Source organism: Linderina pennispora (assembly GCF_002104995.1).
Source record: "Linderina pennispora strain ATCC 12442 chromosome Unknown DL89scaffold_1, whole genome shotgun sequence".
In the NCBI taxonomy this organism is placed as follows: domain Eukaryota; kingdom Fungi; phylum Kickxellomycota; class Kickxellomycetes; order Kickxellales; family Kickxellaceae; genus Linderina; species Linderina pennispora.
The window spans coordinates 1,046,649-1,065,826 of record NW_024468249.1 but is presented as its reverse complement, the minus strand read 5'-3'; the positions used below and the strand labels follow the sequence as shown (position 1 = coordinate 1,065,826).

The window sequence follows — 19,178 nt, the reverse complement described above, 5'->3', positions numbered from 1 at the left end:
TACTAAAAAAGGTACGCAGATGGCGCATTAGTAAATGCAAAGAGATGCGGAAACTACCTTTTGTGAAAAGAGCCTTGGACTGGGTTAACGGGAGCTTTAGAAGTATCTTTTACAGCATGTCAAGGAATTGTTAATAGCCGGGTCGAATCAAAAATATCATTACCATCATGGCCAGCTCACATTCAAATCGATAACAGCCACGTATATGTCTCCATTTCCAAGTGCATGAACTAATCCTCCATTGGTTAATGGCCACAGATTCATGCATTATGAATGTGTATGTGCATTTGTGTGTGTGTGGGGGGGGAGGCCAAATATACACTATTGCGAGTGCCAGCAAACAGGTAGAATGAAGCCAGTTGTTTATTATTTTGAACTTATCAAAGAATCTGTTGGAGATTGAAAATACACCGAGAAATTGGAATCTGTCATCAGGCTGGTAAAGCAATAGTCGGTGTGCGTAAGACCTATAAGCAAGTGATCACATCTGGGCGCTGCGGAGAAAATACACGCCTTCACGACCCAGTGCACAGTGGATCCTTGGTATCCTTGCAATCACGAGCACCCATAGTCTGGGCACCGCTCGCCATGATTGCAATCGCGAGAACAGCCAAGAGACTATATTTGAACATCATAGCTGTTTGTCTAGAACAGGATGAGAAAAGGCGAGTACACGATAGGAAGGGGATGAAAAAGGACAGGAATGAAGACTACAGCCTAGGTGAGAAAAAAAGCTGCCGCTTGCAAGATTTTGGAGCAGGCGGATTATATAGCAGCAGGCGAAGTGGGTTTGCGTTTTTCGGTAAACCAGCTTGTTTTTAATGACTAGCTTTTGCAATCGAACGATTGGAGGGCCGGTCCTGTTAGTTGGGTGGCAGATGTGTGCTGTTATTCGCAAGTATCGTGATTGATATTAAATGGCAGCGAGGACAAGATATGGAAGAGGCTAGGCCAAAGGCAATTGTAAATGAGAAGATTCCAGGAGGAAGCGGAAGGGGGGAGGGCATTTGGGAATGAGACCTCGTTTTATTGGAGTCGTCTTTTCCATATTCTACCTACAAAGACCGCGTCAAGACAAGGTCGTTTTTTGGGTGTACATTCGTGGCCAATATCAGTGTGGATTCTAGTGGTACACACAAAATACCGCCACACTTGTCCAGTGAATAAAGAGGTGCGGAAAAAGCACCATCGCCGCGGATACAGAATATCGATTCATATATTTTACTTGTACAAAGGTTGAAATGGGGCGGAAAGTGGTGGTTTAGCGAGAAAGGAGGTTAGAGGGAGAGAGAAGATATGCAAAATGTGTAGCTTTTTTGTTTTGTCTCGGCCGTGGGCTCAGTGGGAATACTGGGGGTGGTCGCGGAAGTCGTATACACCCACGCTGCCATCGTTGTCGCCAATGATGAAGCGTGTGTCGCTGATGGCCACGCAGTTGACAGCTGCCGCCGACGCCAGCAATGTGTGTAGGCATGCATGCGAGCTGGTGTCCCAGATCTTGACGGTACCGTCGTTGGATCCAGACACGATGCGCAGCGAGTCAAACGTCATAGACCAGATGCCCTCGACGTGGCCGAAGATCGTATCCAGGCACTCGCCGGTCTCAATATCCCAGACGCGCATCGTGCTGTCTAGCGAACCGGTGATCAAGAACGGCCGCTCGGAGACGGGCTCAGGTGCGCGGCTGCCCAGACGCGCCATCGATGACTGCTGGGCTTGCAGGCTGGATGGCATGCGTGTCGACAGCTGCAGCGACTGCACGTGGTGTGAGTGGCCGGTGTACGTGCGCACGCACCGGCGCTGGTCCAGGTCCCAGCGCTTCACCAGCATGTCGTCAGAGCACGAGAACAGAGTCGAGTCGCCGTACAGCTTTACAGAATTGACCCAGTCAGTATGGCCAGTCAGCGTGAAGCTGGTCATCTTCGCAATATTGTAGACACGGATGGTACCGTTCTCGCCGCCGGCGACCAGTGTGCCACCAGAGTAGTGGAGCGAGATGACCCCGCCGTTCTCAAACACGCGCAGGGTGCGGATGCATGTGCCGTCACGGTAGTTCCAGATCCGCACGGTCCCATCGAGCGACCCGCTGAACAGCTTGCACTCGTCGAATTCGAGCGCACGCACCGGCATTGTGTGGCCGCTGAGCTCGCTGACCATCTCAAAAGTCTCGGCGTCCCACACACGCACCTTGCTGTCATACGACCCGGTGATGACATACTCGTCGTTGAACTGCACGCACAGAATGCCGTCCGTGTGGGCCTGGATTCGGGACTCCTGGTACCGGAACCGGCGCCAGTTGTTGGCGATTATTTGGCGCTCGGCGAAAATCTCCTTCCATGGCCGCCGCTTATGGCGCATGCTGCCAGACCTCGACGTGCTGCAGTCGTTGGTGCTGCTGCAGTCGCTGACATTGCCGCTCTCCGAATCTGCCGGCTCATGCACAAATGCAGCACGGCGTGAGATACTGCCCAGTGGCTGCGATCCTGTGCTATTGCTGCTGCTGCCGCCGTCAGCAAGCGCCTGCGGTCCTTGCATGAACTCGATGGTGTTTTGCGGTGCGCACACGCTGCTGACAAGCGACACGTCCAAGTCCGAGCTGTTGATTAGCGACGAAACCGGGATCATCTGCTGGCGCTCGGAACTGACTCGGCGACGATGACGACTCGCCAGCTGGCTGATAGCTGAGGATTTGCGAGGCCGGCTCGATCGCCACGTTGTTCGTGGGCAGCGCAAAAGTGTAGTTGGGGTTGAATTTCCCGCTGGCTGGTGTCGCCGCGCCATTTGTGCTGCTGGCCGCAATCCGAAGCGCCTTGTTGTGGCCACGCACATCTATCGCGTTGCTTGACGCCAGCCGCATGGCGCGCCGCGCTGTGGCCTCGTAGACGCGACGGCTGGACTTGTCAAGCAGCGGCAGGCCCCAGCCGCACTTTTTGCATACTTTGTCGATGTGCTGGGCACACATGCGGTGCCACAGAAATGTCATCGTTGGCCAGCGACGCCCATGTGCGCGACACCTGGGCGGCCTGGCACAGCGACTGCGCGTCCAGGTACGACAGAATCTTCAGCGAGACGTCTGGCGGCGCTGCTGCCAAAAAGTCCACTCGCAGCTGCTGGGGCACAACCTTGTTGAGATACGAGAGCTGTGGGATGCAGCACAGGATTGACAATCCCCTGAAGGATAAGCAGCCGCCGCTCGGCCGGCTCTGACGCAAAGTTGCTCCATATTCCACTGATCTTCTCCTGCTCGGCCGACGGCAAAGCGCGCAGCGACGCCTGCAGCTGCCGCTGTGTGTTGTCGCACTCTGCCAGGTAAACCTGTGTGGAGTGCCGGTAGCACTTGCCGCCAAAGGCGGGGTACCGCCGCAGCGCCAGTAGGTCCAGCTCCCGAACCGAGCTGCCTGAGACGAACTCGGCAAAGTTGCGCTTCCGCCCAGCTGTGGAGGACGGGCTGGCGCTGCCATCGCGCTCAGACCCACCCTGCTCTGCTGCTGTAGTTGTTGCTGCTGTGTCCGCGTGACTATCGGCACGGATATGCTGCTGGGCGTCGGCTGCTATGTAGCCTGTGGTAGCGGGAGAGAAGGTCGACAGCGTCGAGCTCATTTTGTCTGCCAGTGTATCAACGTGCTGCTGTGCTGAGTTTGGGGTGGAGGAAGGGGCAAGAGGCGAATCGGAATTAGGTCTCGAAGGGTCTATAGTCATTCTTACAGGAAATTAAAAGAAAGGAAAGCGGGGCAGGGGCGGCGGGCAGGTGTGCTGTCTTAATATATGCGCGGCGTTCAGTGAAGGGGAGAGCAAACAAAGAAGGCTGGAAAGTAGGCTAGTGCGTGCAAGTATTGCGTGCTTGGAAGCGGCATAGAGAGGCCAAAAAATTTCTGTGCCAGAGGGCAGAAAGAGGACAAAATCAGCTTGTGAGCGCACCGCGGTCCCTTTCTGGTGGGGGTTCGCCGCCTCTGCATGGAATCCCCCTGCCAATCATCGCTCGCTGATCGTGCAATTTTCGCAAACGATGGCGAAATGCCAGGGTTCGCAGGCTGGCGTAGCGGTGGGTGGTCGCAACCCACCCCTCCGCTCTCTCCTGCCCCCGCCGCCGATGCAAGGATGGAGACGCGCTGCGAATCCTGCGCGCTAGTATCCCTGTCGCATATAAGCCCAGTCAATATCTTGTTTCCTCATTCGTGCTGGAATGTCACCATTTTTATTTGTTATTCACTTGCGCGTAACAAGAACCAGGCGGATCTCTGCCGTCGCATTCGGATGGCACAGCGACTCCATTTTGGAGTCGGTCAGGTCCATGACTGACTTGCCCAGCACACCCGTGTCGTCTACATTGGATATTTTTGATTTATAAGCGGGCTCGTGGGCACGTCACTGCGACATGGAATGTGCATGTGGGATGTGTGGTGCATCACCTGGTCTCGCTCTGCGCCTTTCTCATCCACCCATTCTGCATGTTCCACACACTTACCAATAAGCTTGAGAAACAGGTCGAATGTCTCCTCATTCCTAATAGTCGCCGTAATATACGCAACTTGCTGCGACGATACGAGTATTTCCTCGAGTGCTCCAACCAACATCGGCACAATCGTTGGGTCATATGTCTACAGCGAAAAGCGCAACATGTAAACACGCCTCTTACTTTGCCGCTGACGTAGTGTGGGGTACTTACGATATCTGCGCCAATAATGACATCAACGCCGTTAGACAGCTTCGCGCAGTCGTTTGTGTTTTGCCAATCAAGCTCCGCAATCTGAAGCCTGTCCTTGTACGTAGGGTCTACATGTCATGTGTTTAGTATCCACGCGCAGAGATAGCCGAAGCGATAAGAGGCCCCCGCCCCCAACTGTCTTTGTGTGGCTTCTTTCTCAACAAAAACACATTCCGGCATGCACTTACTCTGCGCCTTGTTGCTTTCAAGCAGCTTCAATACGTCCCCATTACAGTCCGTCGACATGACATGCGTCGCTCCCAACGCCGCACATGTGAATCCTATACAGAAAGCCATGTTTGTTTATCTTTTTCGTTCTTTTTCTCATGGAATGGCGCAATCGTCATATCTGGATGGCGAAATCCTGTACTGCAATGTGCAAGAAAGCTCATGTCTCTTACCTGCCAATCCACACCCAGCGCCGAGCTCGAGCACATGCATTCCTCGCACAATGTCTATGAGTGGAGGGGAACAACCAGTTTGTCAACACCATGAAGCCAGTTTGGGCGAACATCCGCTGATGGCATATGCGTCCTGTTCTCTGCACATTACCTGGGTGCTCGACAAAGAAATCCGCCAGCCGCAGGCTCGCCTCCCACGACTGCAGCCCCGTTGTTCCCTGCGAAATCATCATCTGCTCCTCCTTCAGCACAATCCTCGTGTACTGCTCCTCATCCAGCGCATATGTCTTGTAGCAGAACCCCGAGACCATGGGCGACATGTCCGTAGTCGCCGCCAACGACACATAAAACTCCATCAGCTCGTCATTTAGCTCATAGTGGTCGAGGCTTTCGATCCTGGCGACGTAGTTTTTCAGAAACAGTGCAATGTACTTGTTGGACGGGCTGTACGTGGTCGTGTGCTCGTGGAATATGATGCTTTTCATGACTTCGCCCTGGATCCGCATGCACGCCAGCAGTGGGATGTTTTCGTTGGTTTCGTAGTCGAGTGTGCGCCAGTCGCCCCACATGAAGGAGCGCATTGGGATCATCTGCCAAAACTGCTTGCGCAGGCTCGATACAAGCACGTCGTGGTAGTGGTAGGTCGCACTTTTGCAAATTACGCACGTCTGGTCCATGGCTTGGCTAGCTGGAAGTCTATGACTGAGATAAGCGTGTACAAATAGCTTGGCTAGTCTGCAGACACCGGCAGCCCAGACCGGTTTGGTCTACACCAATCGGTGTTATATACCCTTGTGGGAGATCAGAGCAAAAATGCCCATCTGCCGCTCTGCTAATATAGACGAAGGATTTAGCAGAGTGTGGTTAATAGGGGTGATCGTGACAATCTGTGCTATATGCAAATGCGCATAGTGCCAAACAGCGGGTATTGCAGTGCTGTCGCGCATATTAGATGTCCAGCACACACAGTGTAAATTGCTGGAGATTTGTGATTTCATTGATTGGCTAAATAGTGTTTGCTGTGCATTTTTAACGCTGAGCAGGACTAGTACCCCGGCCTTAACAGCGGCTATACATCCATTTTCATATTTACGTAATTACAAGGTTTGGAAATACCCTCCACGCGGGAAGAAGCGGCATGTCTTGCCACCAAATCAGCGCTGCTTCGCTAGTGGGGCGGAAGGCCAGGGGTGCAGGGCATTGGCGGTGCAATAAGACGGCCGAGCCTGGATAGCGGGCTGTGACGGGGCGACACGTACCAGACCATCGGGCCGGTCCCAGCATGGGTTTCAGTTATCGGGCGCATCGTATAAATGGCTACACAAAGCAGTGCATAGTATTGTGAAAAATAAGTTGATAGAGAAGAGAGGAAATGGTCGCCAATGCACCACCATAAAACCATGCTCCGTTTGCTGCCTCCCTCATCCGCGAACGGTCACCAGACAGTCATTGTCGCCAGCATGTTCGGAAACGACACAGGCGTGCAGCAGGGATTGCCAGCGTATACATGGCAGCCTCATTGCCTCGGCTCACTTTACACTGCTTGTTGTCTCAGCGACATGTATCACTTGCAGTGCCATTTCTCAAAAATGTCAAGTTGGAAACAGCAATGCCATGAAGGGTCGGGTTAGGGTGATATTTTATTTGCTTCGTTTGAAGGCCGCAGGTAATGTCTGGAAAGGTCTACATCACACATGCAACCCCGCAGGCAATGTCCCTTGCATGTGTCCAGCAACATCATGGTACGGTACGGCATGCCGCTCAGTAGTCATCGTCGCTGTCATAGTAGAAATCATCGTCCTCATCGTCACCGAGCTGGGTGACATCGAGCTGCCAGCGCAGCATGCCGCCCATACCACCAAAGCCCTTGACAAACTGGGAACCTTCGGGCGACCGGTCAGTGATAAACTCGAGCGCAGCACCCTTCTGCTTGTACACCTCGGCCAGCCACTCAAGCAGCGGCTCCTTCTTAATGACCTCCATCTCAGCGCCTGTGGTCTTGTCGGCATAGTTCGACTTGTCTTCCTCCTGGATCGGGTTCAGGAACTTCTCGACCTCGCCGCCCTCAGAGTCCCGGAACACATAGCGGTTGGTGTCCAGGTTCTCCCACACGATCAGGGTCTCGACGGCGCCCATGTCCAGAGCCTTGAGCGTATCGTCAATACCATACACAACCTTGCCCGAGTCCCGCGAGATCTCGTCAAAGTACTTGTCAATGAGCTTCTTCTCCTGGATGAACTTGACGTTGGCCAGGTATTCCTGCGACAGACCGATAGCCTGGTCGAAGCCGTTCTCACCGCCATACGAGACATCGACAATCTTCACCACCTTCTCCAGCAGACGCGGATCGAACAAATCAGACTTGTGCAGGTCGGACTTGAAGTCGGCCGAACCAGCAAGAATCAGGCCAGCAACGTTGACCTTGTCGTTGGTAATGAACATCTGCACAGCAGTTTCAGCGACCTTGCGCACATAGTTGTGGCGCTTCTCGTCACGCAGACGCGAGAAACGCAGCGCAGACTGACCGCCTCGGCCGTGCTTCTTGGGAAGCTCGACCGTGAACTTGTGCAGCACCTCGCGGTTGCTTCCACACAGCGATCCAAACAGCGTGCCGTTACCGTCCATGACAATGAATCCGAACCGCGCGTCCGTCTCCAACAGCTCTGCCAGCGCCTCGACGTGGAACTTGTTGTCGCACATGTACAGCGACGTGTTCACAGGCTTGAATGGCTCAAAGTCAATGTTCACCTTCTTCTCCTTTCCCTCCTCGGTCATGATCGTACCGCAGTACACAACAAGGCCGTTCGGCGGGCACCGCGTGTACAGCTTCAGGCGCTGCTGCGTCGATGTAATCGCTGACAGAACGGACAGGCGGTTCACGCGCGACTTAATGTTGGAGGCTGTTCCGTACTCGTTGGCCAGCATGCCGTTGGTCTGCGCCAGCTGCGTCTTGGGCGGCAGAACCAGGGAAATCATAGAGGTGCCGTTTCTAAAGAAAGTCAAGGTCGAAATCCAGCGGAGGTGTTTAGCTACCGAGTCCGCCCCCAACAGCCGCCCATGGCTAATGCTCCACGCACACTTGAACTTACCCGCGCGCCGCCTCCAGGCTCTTAATGAGCTTCTTCATCTTCCACAGCTCGACCTGCTGATCAACCTCGTTGGTGCTCATGATTTCCTATGAATTTCTGCTCGTTCGGCAAAACTATGTAAAAACTGGAAAAGAGGCGTATGAATCCTGCCACGCGAGAAAATGAGCAAAAAGCAGGCTGAAAATATAACTTTCCCTAGTGTATGAATGGAGCTAGAAGCGAGGAAAAGAAGGGGCAGGACTTGCAGGCTCTTGATCCCTGCGCTGTGGGCCAGCAGCCGCAGTGGGTGGCCATGGCTACCCAGTACTGAAAAAAATTTTCGCCCTCCAAAGAGTTGTTGGGACAAGGCCAATCACGCTGCCTGATGTCACAATGAAGTAAAGCCCGTAGGAAATACCCGGTTTGCAGACACGCACGCGCACCAAGGGCAGCCTGGCACACGCCATGTTGGTAGCGGCAGCGGCAGCAGCAGCACTGAATCGCTTCTCTGCTCCAGCCAGCTGGTGCTTTGAGGTGGGACGGGCTGGATCTGGGACTTTTATTTATTTGGATCCGGTGCCAGTCCCAAGGTAATCTGATTCGGAAGCCACAATCACGATCACTGCAGATCGATCACGCCCTGATCCAGACCCGGCTGGCTGTGTATCTCGCGCTGGGCATTTCTGGAGATTATCTCGACAGAGCGGGAGATAGTTTGGCTGCTAGAGCTGAATGCGCACGCTGTTATTGTCTGTTTTCCGGCTCTCAATCTTTGACGCCCTTTCAAATTTGCCCTCTATTGTATAACCTGCAACGGAAATAATGCTGTCGTCCGTTCGTGCACTTCGCAATGCTTCGGCCCGTGCCAGCAGTAAGTTGTCTCAGCGAGTGGAGAATGCAAACGAGCCAGCAAAAGGACAGGGGAATGAAGGATCAGTAGCAGCGACCTCTAAATTACACACCAACCTTGGTGGCACACTATCTGCTATGTAGCTCTGGCTGCTGCGCGCACTGCCCCGGCCTCATACATCCACACCTCGCGCTTTGTCAGGGACGAAGGTAAGCATTGATAGGGCAGTCACACCGTTCTGGGCACATTGTGTATCATCCTTCGCCCACAAGCCCACATCTAATTCATCAAGACCCCCGTAGACCACGTAAAGAAGCTCGAGGAGGCCGACCCCGCTAAGCGCGAATCCGATGCCTCGCTGTACGAGTTTGGCAAGTACGTCTCCAGCGTTCTCCCGAAATACGTGCAGCAGTTCTCGGTGTGGAAGGACGAGCTGGTGATCTACACGGCGCCCTCGGGCCTTCTGCAGGTCGTCGAGTTCCTGCGGGACCACACGAATGCGCAGTTCAAGCAGCTCTCTGACTCGACGGGTGCCGACTACCCGACGAAGCCGAATCGCTTCGAGGTGATCCACAACCTCATCTCGTACCGTTACAACACGCGCATCCGCGTCAAGACGTACGCCGACGAGGCTGCGCCTGTGCCCTCGCTCGCCCCCCTGCACAAGTCTGCTGTCTGGGGCGAGCGCGAGGTCTGGGACATGTACGGCATCTTCTTCACGGGTCACCCGGATCTCCGCCGCATCCTGACTGACTATGGCTTTGAGGGCCACCCGCTGCGCAAGGACTTCCCGATCCACGGCTACACCGAGGTGCGCTACGATGAGGAGAAGAAGCGTGTGGTGTCGGAGCCCATCGAGCTTGCCCAGGCTTTCCGTAACTGGGACTACTCGTCTGCCTGGGAGCAGACTGGCGATGGTCGCGACAGCGCCCCCAAGGGCTTCGAGAAGCTGCCCAAGGCCGAGTAACCGCTTTCCTACACAAAACAGTTTTTCCTACAGCCTTCGTTCCTTATATACTTTTCCTCTACATCCTGTCACCAACGAACCTGCTAGAGCACGCGCACAGAGCATGGGCACGGTGGGGCTGGCAGTCGTACGGTCCACAGGTCCAGCTGGGCTGTGACGCCGCACAATCGCTTTGTTTTTCTTGGCTTCCAATATTTTTATTTTCGACATGGACGGGTTTGCATTTCAATTCGAGGCTGATGCCGCCGAAGCTGAGGGCTACACACCCGAGAAGTCTGCTCCCAGCACTCCGCGCAACGAAGCAGCCAAAGATAGCGCTGCTAACGACAGCACAGCCAAGCAAAGCCCAAGCGCTGAGGGCGAACTTGCTCCCAAGCCAACCACTAGCAATGAGGGTGCAGCGAAACAGGACACGCTGCCCTCGTTTGGCTCCATGTTTGGCTTCGCTGCCAGCTGGGGCAAAAAACTGCAAGCCGACCTCCAAATCGACCAGTTTGTCGACAGTGTCAAGAAGCAATCCGAGGAGGTGACCAAAGCGTACAAGCAGGATATCTCGGAATTTGCCCAGGCAGTCAAGGTTGGTGCCACGCGCGGCATGGACGAGCTTTCGACGCGGTTCGCGCATATGAAGACCGGACTTGAGACGGAGCTCAACGCCAGCGACACACCAGCGGCTGAAGGCGAGTCTCGCGAGATCGAGGTGCAGCAAGAGAGCACGGGCTTGTTCCAAGGCATGGGCAGGCATTTCCAGATTGACTCGCTAAAGCAGCGCCAGGAGAAGGCGAAGCGGCTGATGAGCAAGCTTGGCACTGATCTTGAGGACCTGCTGCGCGACGCCATTGTGATTGAGGCTCCTGGCAGCGGGACCACGGAGGAGCAGCGCAAGGCAGCGCGTAAGATTATCTACGACCGACGCATGGCTCAGCTGGCGGCGGTGCAGGAGAACGAAGACACCTATCTGGTCAACCCGAGCACAACGGACATCTCAATTCCTGGAGGCGTGCCAAAGAGCGACAAGGACGGCGATGAGAAGGCCGGCTCGGATTTCGAGGAGTTCATAAAGACATTCAAGCTTGAGGACAGCAAGGACAAGGTGACCGAGCTTCTTAAGGATGGATCAGCAGTTGCGGAGATGCACAAGACGCTGGTGCCCGATAGGGTCGCCGAAGAGGACTTCTGGACTCGCTATTTCTTCAATGCTTGGTTGATTGACCAGGCCGAGCTTCGCCGGAAGAAGCTTGTTGAAGCCGCTGTTGCTGCGACTGAGGAGGAGGAATTCAGCTGGGATATGGAGGGCGAGTCTGATTCTGAAGATAAGACTGGCGATGAAAAGCAGGATACGGCTGAAGCTGTTGAGCCGGCGAAGGAAAAGGATATGGATGTGAAGGAGAAGGAGGAGGAGAAGGAGGAGAAGAAGGATGACAATGAGGATAATGATGTCAAGATCGGCAAGAGCAAGGCTGCCGATATCGAGGAAAAGGAACCAAAGGCTCGTGAGGAAGAGGATGACGATGCCTGGGACGAGTGGGAATGAGTATATGCATATTTAATAAACGACATGCGTATGTGCCAAATATCCCTGTGCTCTGGACGGGCCATATGCTACTTTGGATGCTTCTCATCAACATCTGGTTTCGATAAAGAATGGTGTGATGCTGAGATACACAGGTGCCATTGGTGATATGATGCAGTGTATGCTGCCAACCACTCTCATATATGGCTGCTTCTTCAGTCATCGCAAAGATGTATTTGAAGACTAAATTGTAGCATATCTGAACTGGTATACAGGCTAGTGCCCACCCTCATGTTGGCTATAGGAACCTGAAGCGTCAGATATCAATTGGCCCATTAGATCTTTTCCTAGCCCTTTTCTTGCACACATTATTCATAATCCTGACATCCCAGTATCGTCAAGCCCAACGTCACCATGAACAACCCCATATACACGGATGCATATATGCCAACTGTAACGGCCACATCATAACTTTTTTCCTGAGCAATTATGATAATTGATGACTTTCACAGGGGAATGGGAGTTAGCGGGCTTGTAAGGAATCAGTCAACCTGAAATGGTGCTTGGTGTAGCCATATCCAGCCGACAGATTCACGCTCTCACGTTCAAGCGACATACACTGTGTCTGTCATTCCACCCATGCTTCTCGTACAATGATGAGTACAGGTCAATATAGCAGTAGCACACACATGTAGAGGCTCAGCGAACGAGTAGGGAAGATAAAACACGTTGAAATGAGATACGAGAACGATGAATGTCTAGTAGATCTTCTTGTACTTGCAGTAGTCATGCTGGTCCAGTACAGCAAGCGAAGCACCCAGGCACCAGCCGGTTTCGGCGTCCTTGATCTTGCGGGTGCTGCGGACAACGCGGTTCTCGGGCATGCCAACGCCATCGCGCAGCAGTGCATACTGGAAAGACAGGTCCAGACAGTAGTCCTCCTTCTTGATCTCCTCCTGCTCCTTGTCAGCAAACAGCGAAAGATTGTGCTTGCAGACCTTGTCGGCCAGGGCCTTGATGTCGGAGAGCTTGAACTCGTCGCGTACGCCCAGCGGGTATGTGCGGTCGTAGAAGTACGAGAAAATGTAGAACGGGTTGTTAATAAAGGTCTTGTCAAGCTCCGGCTGGTACACGCCGTTGAAGGAGCACGGCGACTGGGAGCATGGCGCGTCCTTCTTCAGGATCTTCTTGACCTCCTTGTAGCACTGATCGTATGCAGACTTGCCCTTCAGCGACGCCTTGGAAATACCGCGGATGGTGACCGGGCTGGTGCTGCCCTCGACCGAGAGCTCCTCACGGTAATCGGGCGGGAAGCACGGGTGCTCGACCGAGAACTTGCCGCTGGCTGAGGCCTCCTGGGCAATCAGCTTTTTGATGCTCTTGCGGGCCTCCATCATGCCGTAGCCCAGATACGAGTGCTGATAGAGCGTGTACTCCTGTCCGCCGTACTTCATCTCGTACCGGTGCTCGCCGGGCGCCAGCTGCGGGCCACCGGTCGTGCTGTTCCAGTTCTCGAACCGCGGCTCAAATACAATCTGCGTCGAGCCGCCGCCCAGGTCAAAGGTGGCAGCGGTCTTGTGGTCCTCGTCGCCCAGCACGCCCAAGAGGTAGTTCACTGTGATCCACGCGTAGATGCCCTCGTCCTTGCCGTCCATGATCTCGACAGGGCTCTCGGGGATCAGCTTGAACGGGTAGTCCTTGCTCAGATGGCTCTCGACGGCCTTCAGAATGCCCTCGCTCTTCTCAGCACCCAGCATGCGCAGACCAGCAGTGGCCTTGACGGCGATCGGCGTGCACGAGCGCAGGCTCTCGGGAACACCCTTCATGGCGACGTCCATCAGATGGTCCAGGCTATGGGCGGCACCGTTAGGGTCATCGGGGAACGACGACAGACCGGGCTTCAGCTGCTCAAAGATCTCGTCCTCAAGCTCGGGGTGATTCTTGCAGTAGTTGAACTTGTACACATGGATGCGCGAGCCAGTCGACCCAGCGTCCAACATCAGCACATACTGCACCAGCGGGCGGCCCGGGTGCGGGATATCGCAGTGCAGCGACTGCAAACGCGAATCAACACCGCTGTACATGTCCGAGTCCGTGGCACCGGACGATGACCGCAGCGTGGCAATGCCAAGGTATCCTAGACCGAGAATAAAAATGACCAGACCCGCCAGGCGCAGCCAGGTCTTGGCGGCAATTTTCCGGTACTTGTTCGGGTACTGGCCCAGACCGGTGTAGCTGTTGGTGCTAAACAGCCCGCCGACGGAGCTGAGGGCGTCGCGGAACATGCTTGGCTCGGTGTCGCGGCGGTACTTTTGGCTTGTGTCCGTGCGCTGTGCTTGAGGTGCTAGCTCGATGTCGCTGCCAGGCGCGAGATTAATCTGGTAGGCGATGCGGCTCTTGCCGGTCTGCGGGGTGCTGCTGCCGGAAATTGGTGTTTGGCGTGAAGATGAGGAATTCGACGGAACCAAGGTTGGTGTCGAACTGGCACTGTCCCAGGAAGACTGTGTGTTGCTTTGTGTGTTGCGGCGTTGAACTCTGCTTCTGTCTGAGCCGCCAAATGCACGCGAGGTCATAAAGTAAAGGGCACTGAAGGAAAGGGAGAGTAACAGAGAGAAAGGTGGATGAGACTGCAAGAAAAGAAATTGCGAAATGCGGCAGGCAGAGGCTATTTATGAGGCAAGCGAGGATGTAAAGCAGGAAAAAGCCATTTTGCTCTATTTTCTGGACCTGTGTTCCTATTTCGGGATCACCAGTGTGGGGCTCGCATTCCGATTCTGCTTGTTGCGCGCTGGTTTTACCAATCAGCCGTTGTGCGCTTCAGCAGCTCTCGACGCCTCCCCCAACAAGGTGTGGCAACGGCAGCGCTTCGACTGTGTTTGCGGTGTGGGGCAACCGGGGTGAGCAACGATAAACAAAAGGCTGCCAGTCTGCCGGAAAAGCAAATGCCGGTCCAGGCTTTGATAACTGGCTGGTAGTACCATACTTTTTGCACCAATACCAGTGGCGCAAAAGGGCTCCAGCCGACAAAAAAGCCACGGCTGGCCCTATGTAACAAACACTCTATTTCCACCCCAAAAGCAAAAAAAGATGGCAGACGAGCAAGACCAGCAGCAGCGCGGCGTGCAGGCATTCGAGCGCCTGGTCAAGGGCGACGACCAGACAGTGACACATAGCACCTGCCGCAAGTGCGGTGGCATGGGCCATCTCACATACGAGTGCAAGAACGACATCAAGGTAAAGCCCCGGGCGTCGGCCGCAAAGAAAGACCCGTTCGCTGACGAAAAGGCCAAGCTGCGCGCCCGCATTGCCGAGCTCGAGGACCGTGCGCGTAGTCGCGCCAGGCGCAGAGAAGAGGAGGAAAGGCGTCGCCACAGACACCGTAGCAGACGCCGCCGGTCGTCGTACAGCGACAGCAGGTCGTCGGGAAGCGAGAGCAGCAGTGCATCGGAGTCTAGTGGCAGCGAGTCGTCGGACTACAGCAGGCGGAGAAGGCGCCATAGAAACCGTCGGCATCGTCGGCCTAGCCGTTCACGCAGCCCCGTCTCACGCAAGGCTGATGATTCGTCAAACGAGTCCTCCGATGGCAGTGGCAGCAGCAGCAGATCGCGCTCTCCTGTATCCCCGAGACGGAAGAATTGACAGCAACTAGTTTCCACAGACCACAATCCAGTAGTAACAGGGAAGGTTTTCTGGCTGCGTGCCAAACCGCCATTTCTAAATACTATTTCTGGATATACCCACACAAGCATTGCGCCGATAAAATTATACAAATAGATGCCACTTCACTTTGCTCTACTTGCACCTATTTTCGTTTCAATGCATTACGTAGTAGAGGGTCGCTCGGAGAATAAAACACTTCAGCCAACCTCCATTCTCAGAGCATGTGGAAGTAGCGGGGAGCACTGCAGCCTCGATCTATGCTGGGGAAATCATTAGGGTTGTCATACATGGAAATCAGCGCGCTGCCGCGACTCACCTTGGGTTGTCAGCATGCCGTGGGGTCTGATGTCCTTGCATGTTCTAAAATAAAAGCCTGTCAAGCCTCTAGACATCGTAGTGCAAGCTATTCCTGGACCAGTCTTGCGCAACGAGCACAGAATCCCTGGCATAAAAGGGCTGCGATCTGGGACATGCTCCTCACATTCCAGCACCACTACCAGCAGATACATTCCAGCATCGACACCAAAGGAACAGCCAACTTCTCCAAAGAACCTAGAATGAAGGCCGCTATCATCGCCACCACTCTCCTCGCCTTGGCCGCACCCCTCGCTGCTGCCGTCAACCCCAAGACCTACGGGCCAGTCGCTGCCTTCAAAGACTCCTGGATCTCAGTCGCCCCTATTGAGTCTGCCAAACCCCACGGCTCCGAGCCTGTGCTGAAGGCAAGCACCGAAAAGTTCGCACTCCTCGGCTTCACTCTTCCCTCGGAGGCTACGCAGGCACCCAACCGCCTTCTGAGCTGCGAACTGACGCTGCCGCCATTCAACACTCCTGTCCCGCCCCTGAACATCACGCTCCAGGTCGCTGTCGCCAATACCTGGGACGAGGCTACGGTCAATGGTGACAACAGGCCAGGGCTCTTGGGCGATGAGTTCACGTTCTACGTCGAGGACACGAAGCAGCCGATCAAGATCGATGCCACTGAGCAGTGCAAGATTGCGGCAGGCAAGGGAACCGGGTTCTCGCTTTTTGTGGGCAGTCCCAAGGCGCCGTATGAGTTCAAGTCGCGCGAGACTGGCATGGGTGCAACGCTCGTCGCGACTGTCAGTAGCTGGGCGTGAAAACTGGATCTCTCAACGACTATAGATAGTGTACATGTTTCGTTCGTATATAAGTAAAAATTGCACCAACCACATGCATATTATGTCTGCGCTTCAAAGGCAAATAGCATTGAGAATGTGTTAGTTATTCGTGGTTTGCTCTCTATTCTGGAGTTTGAACGGGGCTTTAATTTGAGCAACAGAAAATGAAGGAAAGGGAGAGAAGAAAAGGGCGCGTGGCATGTAGGAATGTCCTGGCCATGGCGCGCTGCATCGTCGACTCGATGCAAAACGCACCGCATCACCATGCACAGCCATTGTCAGGTTCAAATGTCAGGCCCATTATCAGGTGCCTGATCCAGGATATCAACACCATCTTCACTATTGCTATCGATACCCGCGCCAGCCAAGAAGCAACAAATGTGTGATGTGTGTATTATAGAGGGTTTATGCTATATGTAAAGGCCACAATGCCAGACGCTACTCAGCCTTGGCCTTTGTGCTTGACTCTTCGACAACTCTCGCCAGGGCGCTCAGCATCGATGCAGCAGCCAACCACAGGCGTCCCGAGAAATGCGTCTTTTTGTCCAGCTGCACAGCCCATGCAAGCACATGCTGTCCTGCAGCCACCACATGCTCGTGGACTTTGAGCTGTACCCCGAGTCCGTACGCCCATGCGGCGAGCTGCAAGATCAGGTGGCCCAGCATCTCGGGGAGCTGCGAGTTCTTGAACTGCACGGCAGCCCATACAAACACGTTGCCCAGGAACACGAGCCACATAACCATCGCCTGGTTGAATAGACTCATGGCAGTAGCCAGAGTAGATGCCAGCGAGGCTTTCAAGCTGTCCGACAGAGCAGAGTCGCTTGCCTGCAGTTGGGCCTGCGCTGCATTATCAGTGCGCTGCTCAACTACTGTGGGCTCGCTGGCTAAAAGCTTGGCAAACTGCGGGTTATGCGATGGATCCAGATGGCAGCTCGACTCGAGCAGCAATTTCAGCGTTGTCAGCCTTTCACGTGTATTCACGTTCTCAATGCGGCCAATGTCCTGCAGTGCCAAAGCCATGCGCTCAAGCGCAGCAACGAATAGGTCAGAGGCCGCATGTGTATTGCCTGCGCGGTCCTCCTGCCGGGCGCGCACCGCCAGCGCAATGGCCACATCGACCTGCGCCGAGTTGATCAGTGGCGGCTGCTGCATCTGGTACTGCAGCAGAGCGAGGTTGGTGGCAGAGTCCTCGGAGGCGTTGGACAGGGTGCGTGGACGCCCGGTGTAGAGCGTGGTGTCGTCGGAGATGGATGGCTCGTAGTCGTCGGGCTGTGTGGTGGGCTTTTCGGAATGCGCGATCTTGGACAGCCAGCGCTTGACGCGAATATACCCCCTGTCGCCGTCGACTAGGCGGTTGGCTAGAGTGGACGCCATTACAAACGAGGAGGCCATGTTTGGGGAAAAAATGAGCAGATGGAGTAGAATAGAGGGCTGTGTATGAATGGAGAAGAGAAAAAGTTCATGTAACTGTTGACGTAGAAGTGCTGTTGAGGCTGGGGAGTTTTTCAAAGAACACACTCGGGCTTTTGCAGGCGAATGCGAGGCAGCAACAAAAATATTTTTAGGCTTTCACGTGTCTTTCAGCATCCCAGAGAGTGGAGGCTAGCCTGCGTTGAATCAGCGTGGATTCAAGTGTCACCTTGAATTCGACACACGATCTGCGTGCTGTTGTTGGGGGCGGGTAGAAGGGATGATGACAGCACGTTCTACGGGATGTTCCGCAGATATATTGCTGATTGTGCAAGGGTATGTCGTGTGTCTGGGAGAATACCGCACGATGTTATATCTGTCGATCATCTTGCATTAATCGGTAGCCAGACACAAAAAAGTCATCACAGTTGGGTGGACCGCATAGGCAGATGCCTCGCAGGCTGATTACGGTGCCAATGAAAGACTCACGTCAGTATTAACTAGAACACAGAAATCCTGCGGCAGTAGTAGAGGCATGTATTTCCACTGGTCACCCGCAGGCTGGTAGTATCCGATGTGCTGCGGGAAAGATCAGTCATGGTATTGGCATGCTTACACTTGGTTGTTAACCAACTAATTTTATGCCAGTGCATTGCTTTCCTGCAAAACATCAAAATCCAACGCACCTTGGTGAGCTTCCTGAAGCCTGTGCAGCTGATAGCTATATAGCGGGGGCAGGTTTCCCGGGTGAGGGTTCCTAACAGAGCTCGCCAGAAACGGTACATCGAAACCAGGTTTTCTTTTCTCTACACAAACCACCAACAGCATCTTTTGTTTACTCTACCAGCATGCAGATACACAAGAACATCCCCTACGCCGTGAACGCCGTCACCCGGCAGGACCTGAACCTGTACATCCTGGACACTGCAGCAGCAGGCAAGAGGCTGCCGCTGGTGATTTTCGTGCACGGCGGCGGCTGGCGCGCGCACGACAAGAGCGACTTTGTCAATCTCTGCCAGAGCCTGGTCGCCTTGTCCAGCAATACGGTGGCGGTGGCCGCGCTGAACTACCGGCTCAGCGTCCAGGACAACCTGTCAACCAAGCACCCGATGCATATCAACGACGTGATTGCCGGCGTGTGCTTCCTCCTGACCGGAACGTACCCGGACCATGCGTCGAGGTTTGCCAGCCAGCTGGTGCACTCGAGGTATGAGGATGTCCCGCTGGTGGTGCGCGATATGGGCACGCACTTTGACAAGCTGGAGAACCCAAGGCTCTGACAGGCCATCGTCAAGCACCTCCTTCCGTAAACTCGCTTTCATAGAGCCCGCTATATTGGTATATCTATGTGTGGTAATTAATGACCTGGGCGGTATATTGCTTGCTGGAGTTCTTTTGTGGAGCGCCAATATGAAATACATCATTGGATGATCATGGCGATCGTCGGGCTCTGGTGGCG

At 54.4% G+C, this 19,178-nt stretch overlaps 11 protein-coding genes across 11 annotated transcripts; 6 read left to right on the top strand and 5 right to left on the bottom strand.

Moving 5' to 3' along the window:
* The first annotated feature begins 354 nt into the window (after positions 1–354).
* Positions 355–994, top strand: DL89DRAFT_264010 (uncharacterized protein). Its single transcript, XM_040886065.1, has one exon. The coding sequence runs from the start codon at positions 589–591 to the stop codon at positions 820–822; it is 234 nt and encodes a 77-aa protein (XP_040747228.1). The 5' UTR covers positions 355–588; the 3' UTR covers positions 823–994.
* Positions 995–1,206: 212 nt separating this feature from the next.
* Positions 1,207–4,135, bottom strand: DL89DRAFT_264009 (WD40 repeat-like protein). Its single transcript, XM_040886064.1, has 4 exons — positions 3,157–4,135; positions 2,973–3,122; positions 2,643–2,950; positions 1,207–2,596 (listed from the first exon to the last, which is right to left on the bottom strand). Exons 1-4 carry the CDS (start codon positions 3,697–3,699, stop codon positions 1,339–1,341), a joined length of 2,259 nt encoding a protein of 752 aa, XP_040747227.1. The 5' UTR covers positions 3,700–4,135; the 3' UTR covers positions 1,207–1,338.
* A 71-nt stretch (positions 4,136–4,206) lies between these two features.
* Positions 4,207–5,783, bottom strand: DL89DRAFT_253913 (uncharacterized protein; the record flags this gene model as incomplete). The annotated part of the gene is made up of 6 exons (XM_040885221.1): positions 4,207–4,322; positions 4,466–4,598; positions 4,667–4,773; positions 4,894–4,986; positions 5,107–5,160; positions 5,258–5,783. The coding sequence occupies 6 exons, from the start codon at positions 5,781–5,783 to the stop codon at positions 4,207–4,209; spliced, it is 1,029 nt and encodes a 342-aa protein (XP_040747226.1).
* Positions 5,784–6,568: 785 nt separating this feature from the next.
* DL89DRAFT_242825 (peptide chain release factor eRF/aRF subunit 1) lies at positions 6,569–8,499 on the bottom strand. Its single transcript, XM_040885016.1, has 2 exons — positions 8,196–8,499; positions 6,569–8,095 (listed from the first exon to the last, which is right to left on the bottom strand). Exons 1-2 carry the CDS (start codon positions 8,273–8,275, stop codon positions 6,868–6,870), a joined length of 1,308 nt encoding a protein of 435 aa, XP_040747225.1. The 5' UTR covers positions 8,276–8,499; the 3' UTR covers positions 6,569–6,867.
* Positions 8,500–9,024: 525 nt separating this feature from the next.
* Positions 9,025–9,991, top strand: DL89DRAFT_273637 (or F420H2 dehydrogenase; the record flags this gene model as incomplete). The annotated part of the gene is made up of 2 exons (XM_040889088.1): positions 9,025–9,045; positions 9,341–9,991. The coding sequence occupies 2 exons, from the start codon at positions 9,025–9,027 to the stop codon at positions 9,989–9,991; spliced, it is 672 nt and encodes a 223-aa protein (XP_040747224.1).
* A 111-nt stretch (positions 9,992–10,102) lies between these two features.
* On the top strand, positions 10,103–12,014 carry DL89DRAFT_8132 (uncharacterized protein). The gene is made up of 2 exons (XM_040892102.1): positions 10,103–11,372; positions 11,397–12,014. Exons 1-2 carry the CDS (start codon positions 10,200–10,202, stop codon positions 11,523–11,525), a joined length of 1,302 nt encoding a protein of 433 aa, XP_040747223.1. The 5' UTR covers positions 10,103–10,199; the 3' UTR covers positions 11,526–12,014.
* A 248-nt stretch (positions 12,015–12,262) lies between these two features.
* On the bottom strand, positions 12,263–13,504 carry DL89DRAFT_273636 (nucleoside phosphatase GDA1/CD39; the record flags this gene model as incomplete). Its single annotated transcript, XM_040889087.1, has 1 exon — positions 12,263–13,504. The coding sequence occupies one exon, from the start codon at positions 13,502–13,504 to the stop codon at positions 12,263–12,265; it is 1,242 nt and encodes a 413-aa protein (XP_040747222.1).
* Positions 13,505–14,364: 860 nt separating this feature from the next.
* Positions 14,365–15,282, top strand: DL89DRAFT_8018 (uncharacterized protein). Its single transcript, XM_040892089.1, has one exon. The coding sequence runs from the start codon at positions 14,592–14,594 to the stop codon at positions 15,141–15,143; it is 552 nt and encodes a 183-aa protein (XP_040747221.1). The 5' UTR covers positions 14,365–14,591; the 3' UTR covers positions 15,144–15,282.
* Positions 15,283–15,597: 315 nt separating this feature from the next.
* Positions 15,598–16,397, top strand: DL89DRAFT_264002 (uncharacterized protein). Its single transcript, XM_040886063.1, has one exon. The coding sequence runs from the start codon at positions 15,722–15,724 to the stop codon at positions 16,283–16,285; it is 564 nt and encodes a 187-aa protein (XP_040747220.1). The 5' UTR covers positions 15,598–15,721; the 3' UTR covers positions 16,286–16,397.
* Positions 16,398–16,687: 290 nt separating this feature from the next.
* On the bottom strand, positions 16,688–17,796 carry DL89DRAFT_264001 (uncharacterized protein). The gene has a single exon (XM_040886062.1). The coding sequence runs from the start codon at positions 17,699–17,701 to the stop codon at positions 16,745–16,747; it is 957 nt and encodes a 318-aa protein (XP_040747219.1). The 5' UTR covers positions 17,702–17,796; the 3' UTR covers positions 16,688–16,744.
* Positions 17,797–18,538: 742 nt separating this feature from the next.
* DL89DRAFT_264000 (uncharacterized protein) lies at positions 18,539–19,050 on the top strand. The gene has a single exon (XM_040886061.1). The coding sequence runs from the start codon at positions 18,568–18,570 to the stop codon at positions 18,997–18,999; it is 432 nt and encodes a 143-aa protein (XP_040747218.1). The 5' UTR covers positions 18,539–18,567; the 3' UTR covers positions 19,000–19,050.
* The last annotated feature ends 128 nt before the right edge of the window (positions 19,051–19,178 follow it).

Bases quoted from the DNA above. Each gene is read 5' to 3' on its own strand.
- DL89DRAFT_264010 (XM_040886065.1), top strand. From the start codon at position 589: ATGATTGCAATCGCGAGAACAGCCAAGAGACTATATTTGAACATCATA.
- DL89DRAFT_264009 (XM_040886064.1), bottom strand. From the start codon at position 3,699: ATGACTATAGACCCTTCGAGACCTAATTCCGATTCGCCTCTTGCCCCT. The intron at 3,123-3,156 runs GTGCTGCATCCC...TATCTCAACAAG, and splicing joins TTCAGGGGATTGTCAATCCT to GTTGTGCCCCAGCAGCTGCG. The intron at 2,597-2,642 runs GTTCCGAGCGCC...GCTAATCAACAG, and splicing joins TCGTCATCGTCGCCGAGTCA to CTCGGACTTGGACGTGTCGC.
- DL89DRAFT_242825 (XM_040885016.1), bottom strand. From the start codon at position 8,275: ATGAGCACCAACGAGGTTGATCAGCAGGTCGAGCTGTGGAAGATGAAG. The intron at 8,096-8,195 runs GTAAGTTCAAGT...GACTTTCTTTAG, and splicing joins AGCCTGGAGGCGGCGCGCGG to AAACGGCACCTCTATGATTT.
- DL89DRAFT_8132 (XM_040892102.1), top strand. From the start codon at position 10,200: ATGGACGGGTTTGCATTTCAATTCGAGGCTGATGCCGCCGAAGCTGAG. The intron at 11,373-11,396 runs GTGAAGGAGAAG...GAGGAGGAGAAG, and splicing joins CGAAGGAAAAGGATATGGAT to GAGGAGAAGAAGGATGACAA.
- DL89DRAFT_8018 (XM_040892089.1), top strand. From the start codon at position 14,592: ATGGCAGACGAGCAAGACCAGCAGCAGCGCGGCGTGCAGGCATTCGAG.
- DL89DRAFT_264002 (XM_040886063.1), top strand. From the start codon at position 15,722: ATGAAGGCCGCTATCATCGCCACCACTCTCCTCGCCTTGGCCGCACCC.
- DL89DRAFT_264001 (XM_040886062.1), bottom strand. From the start codon at position 17,701: ATGGCCTCCTCGTTTGTAATGGCGTCCACTCTAGCCAACCGCCTAGTC.
- DL89DRAFT_264000 (XM_040886061.1), top strand. From the start codon at position 18,568: ATGCAGATACACAAGAACATCCCCTACGCCGTGAACGCCGTCACCCGG.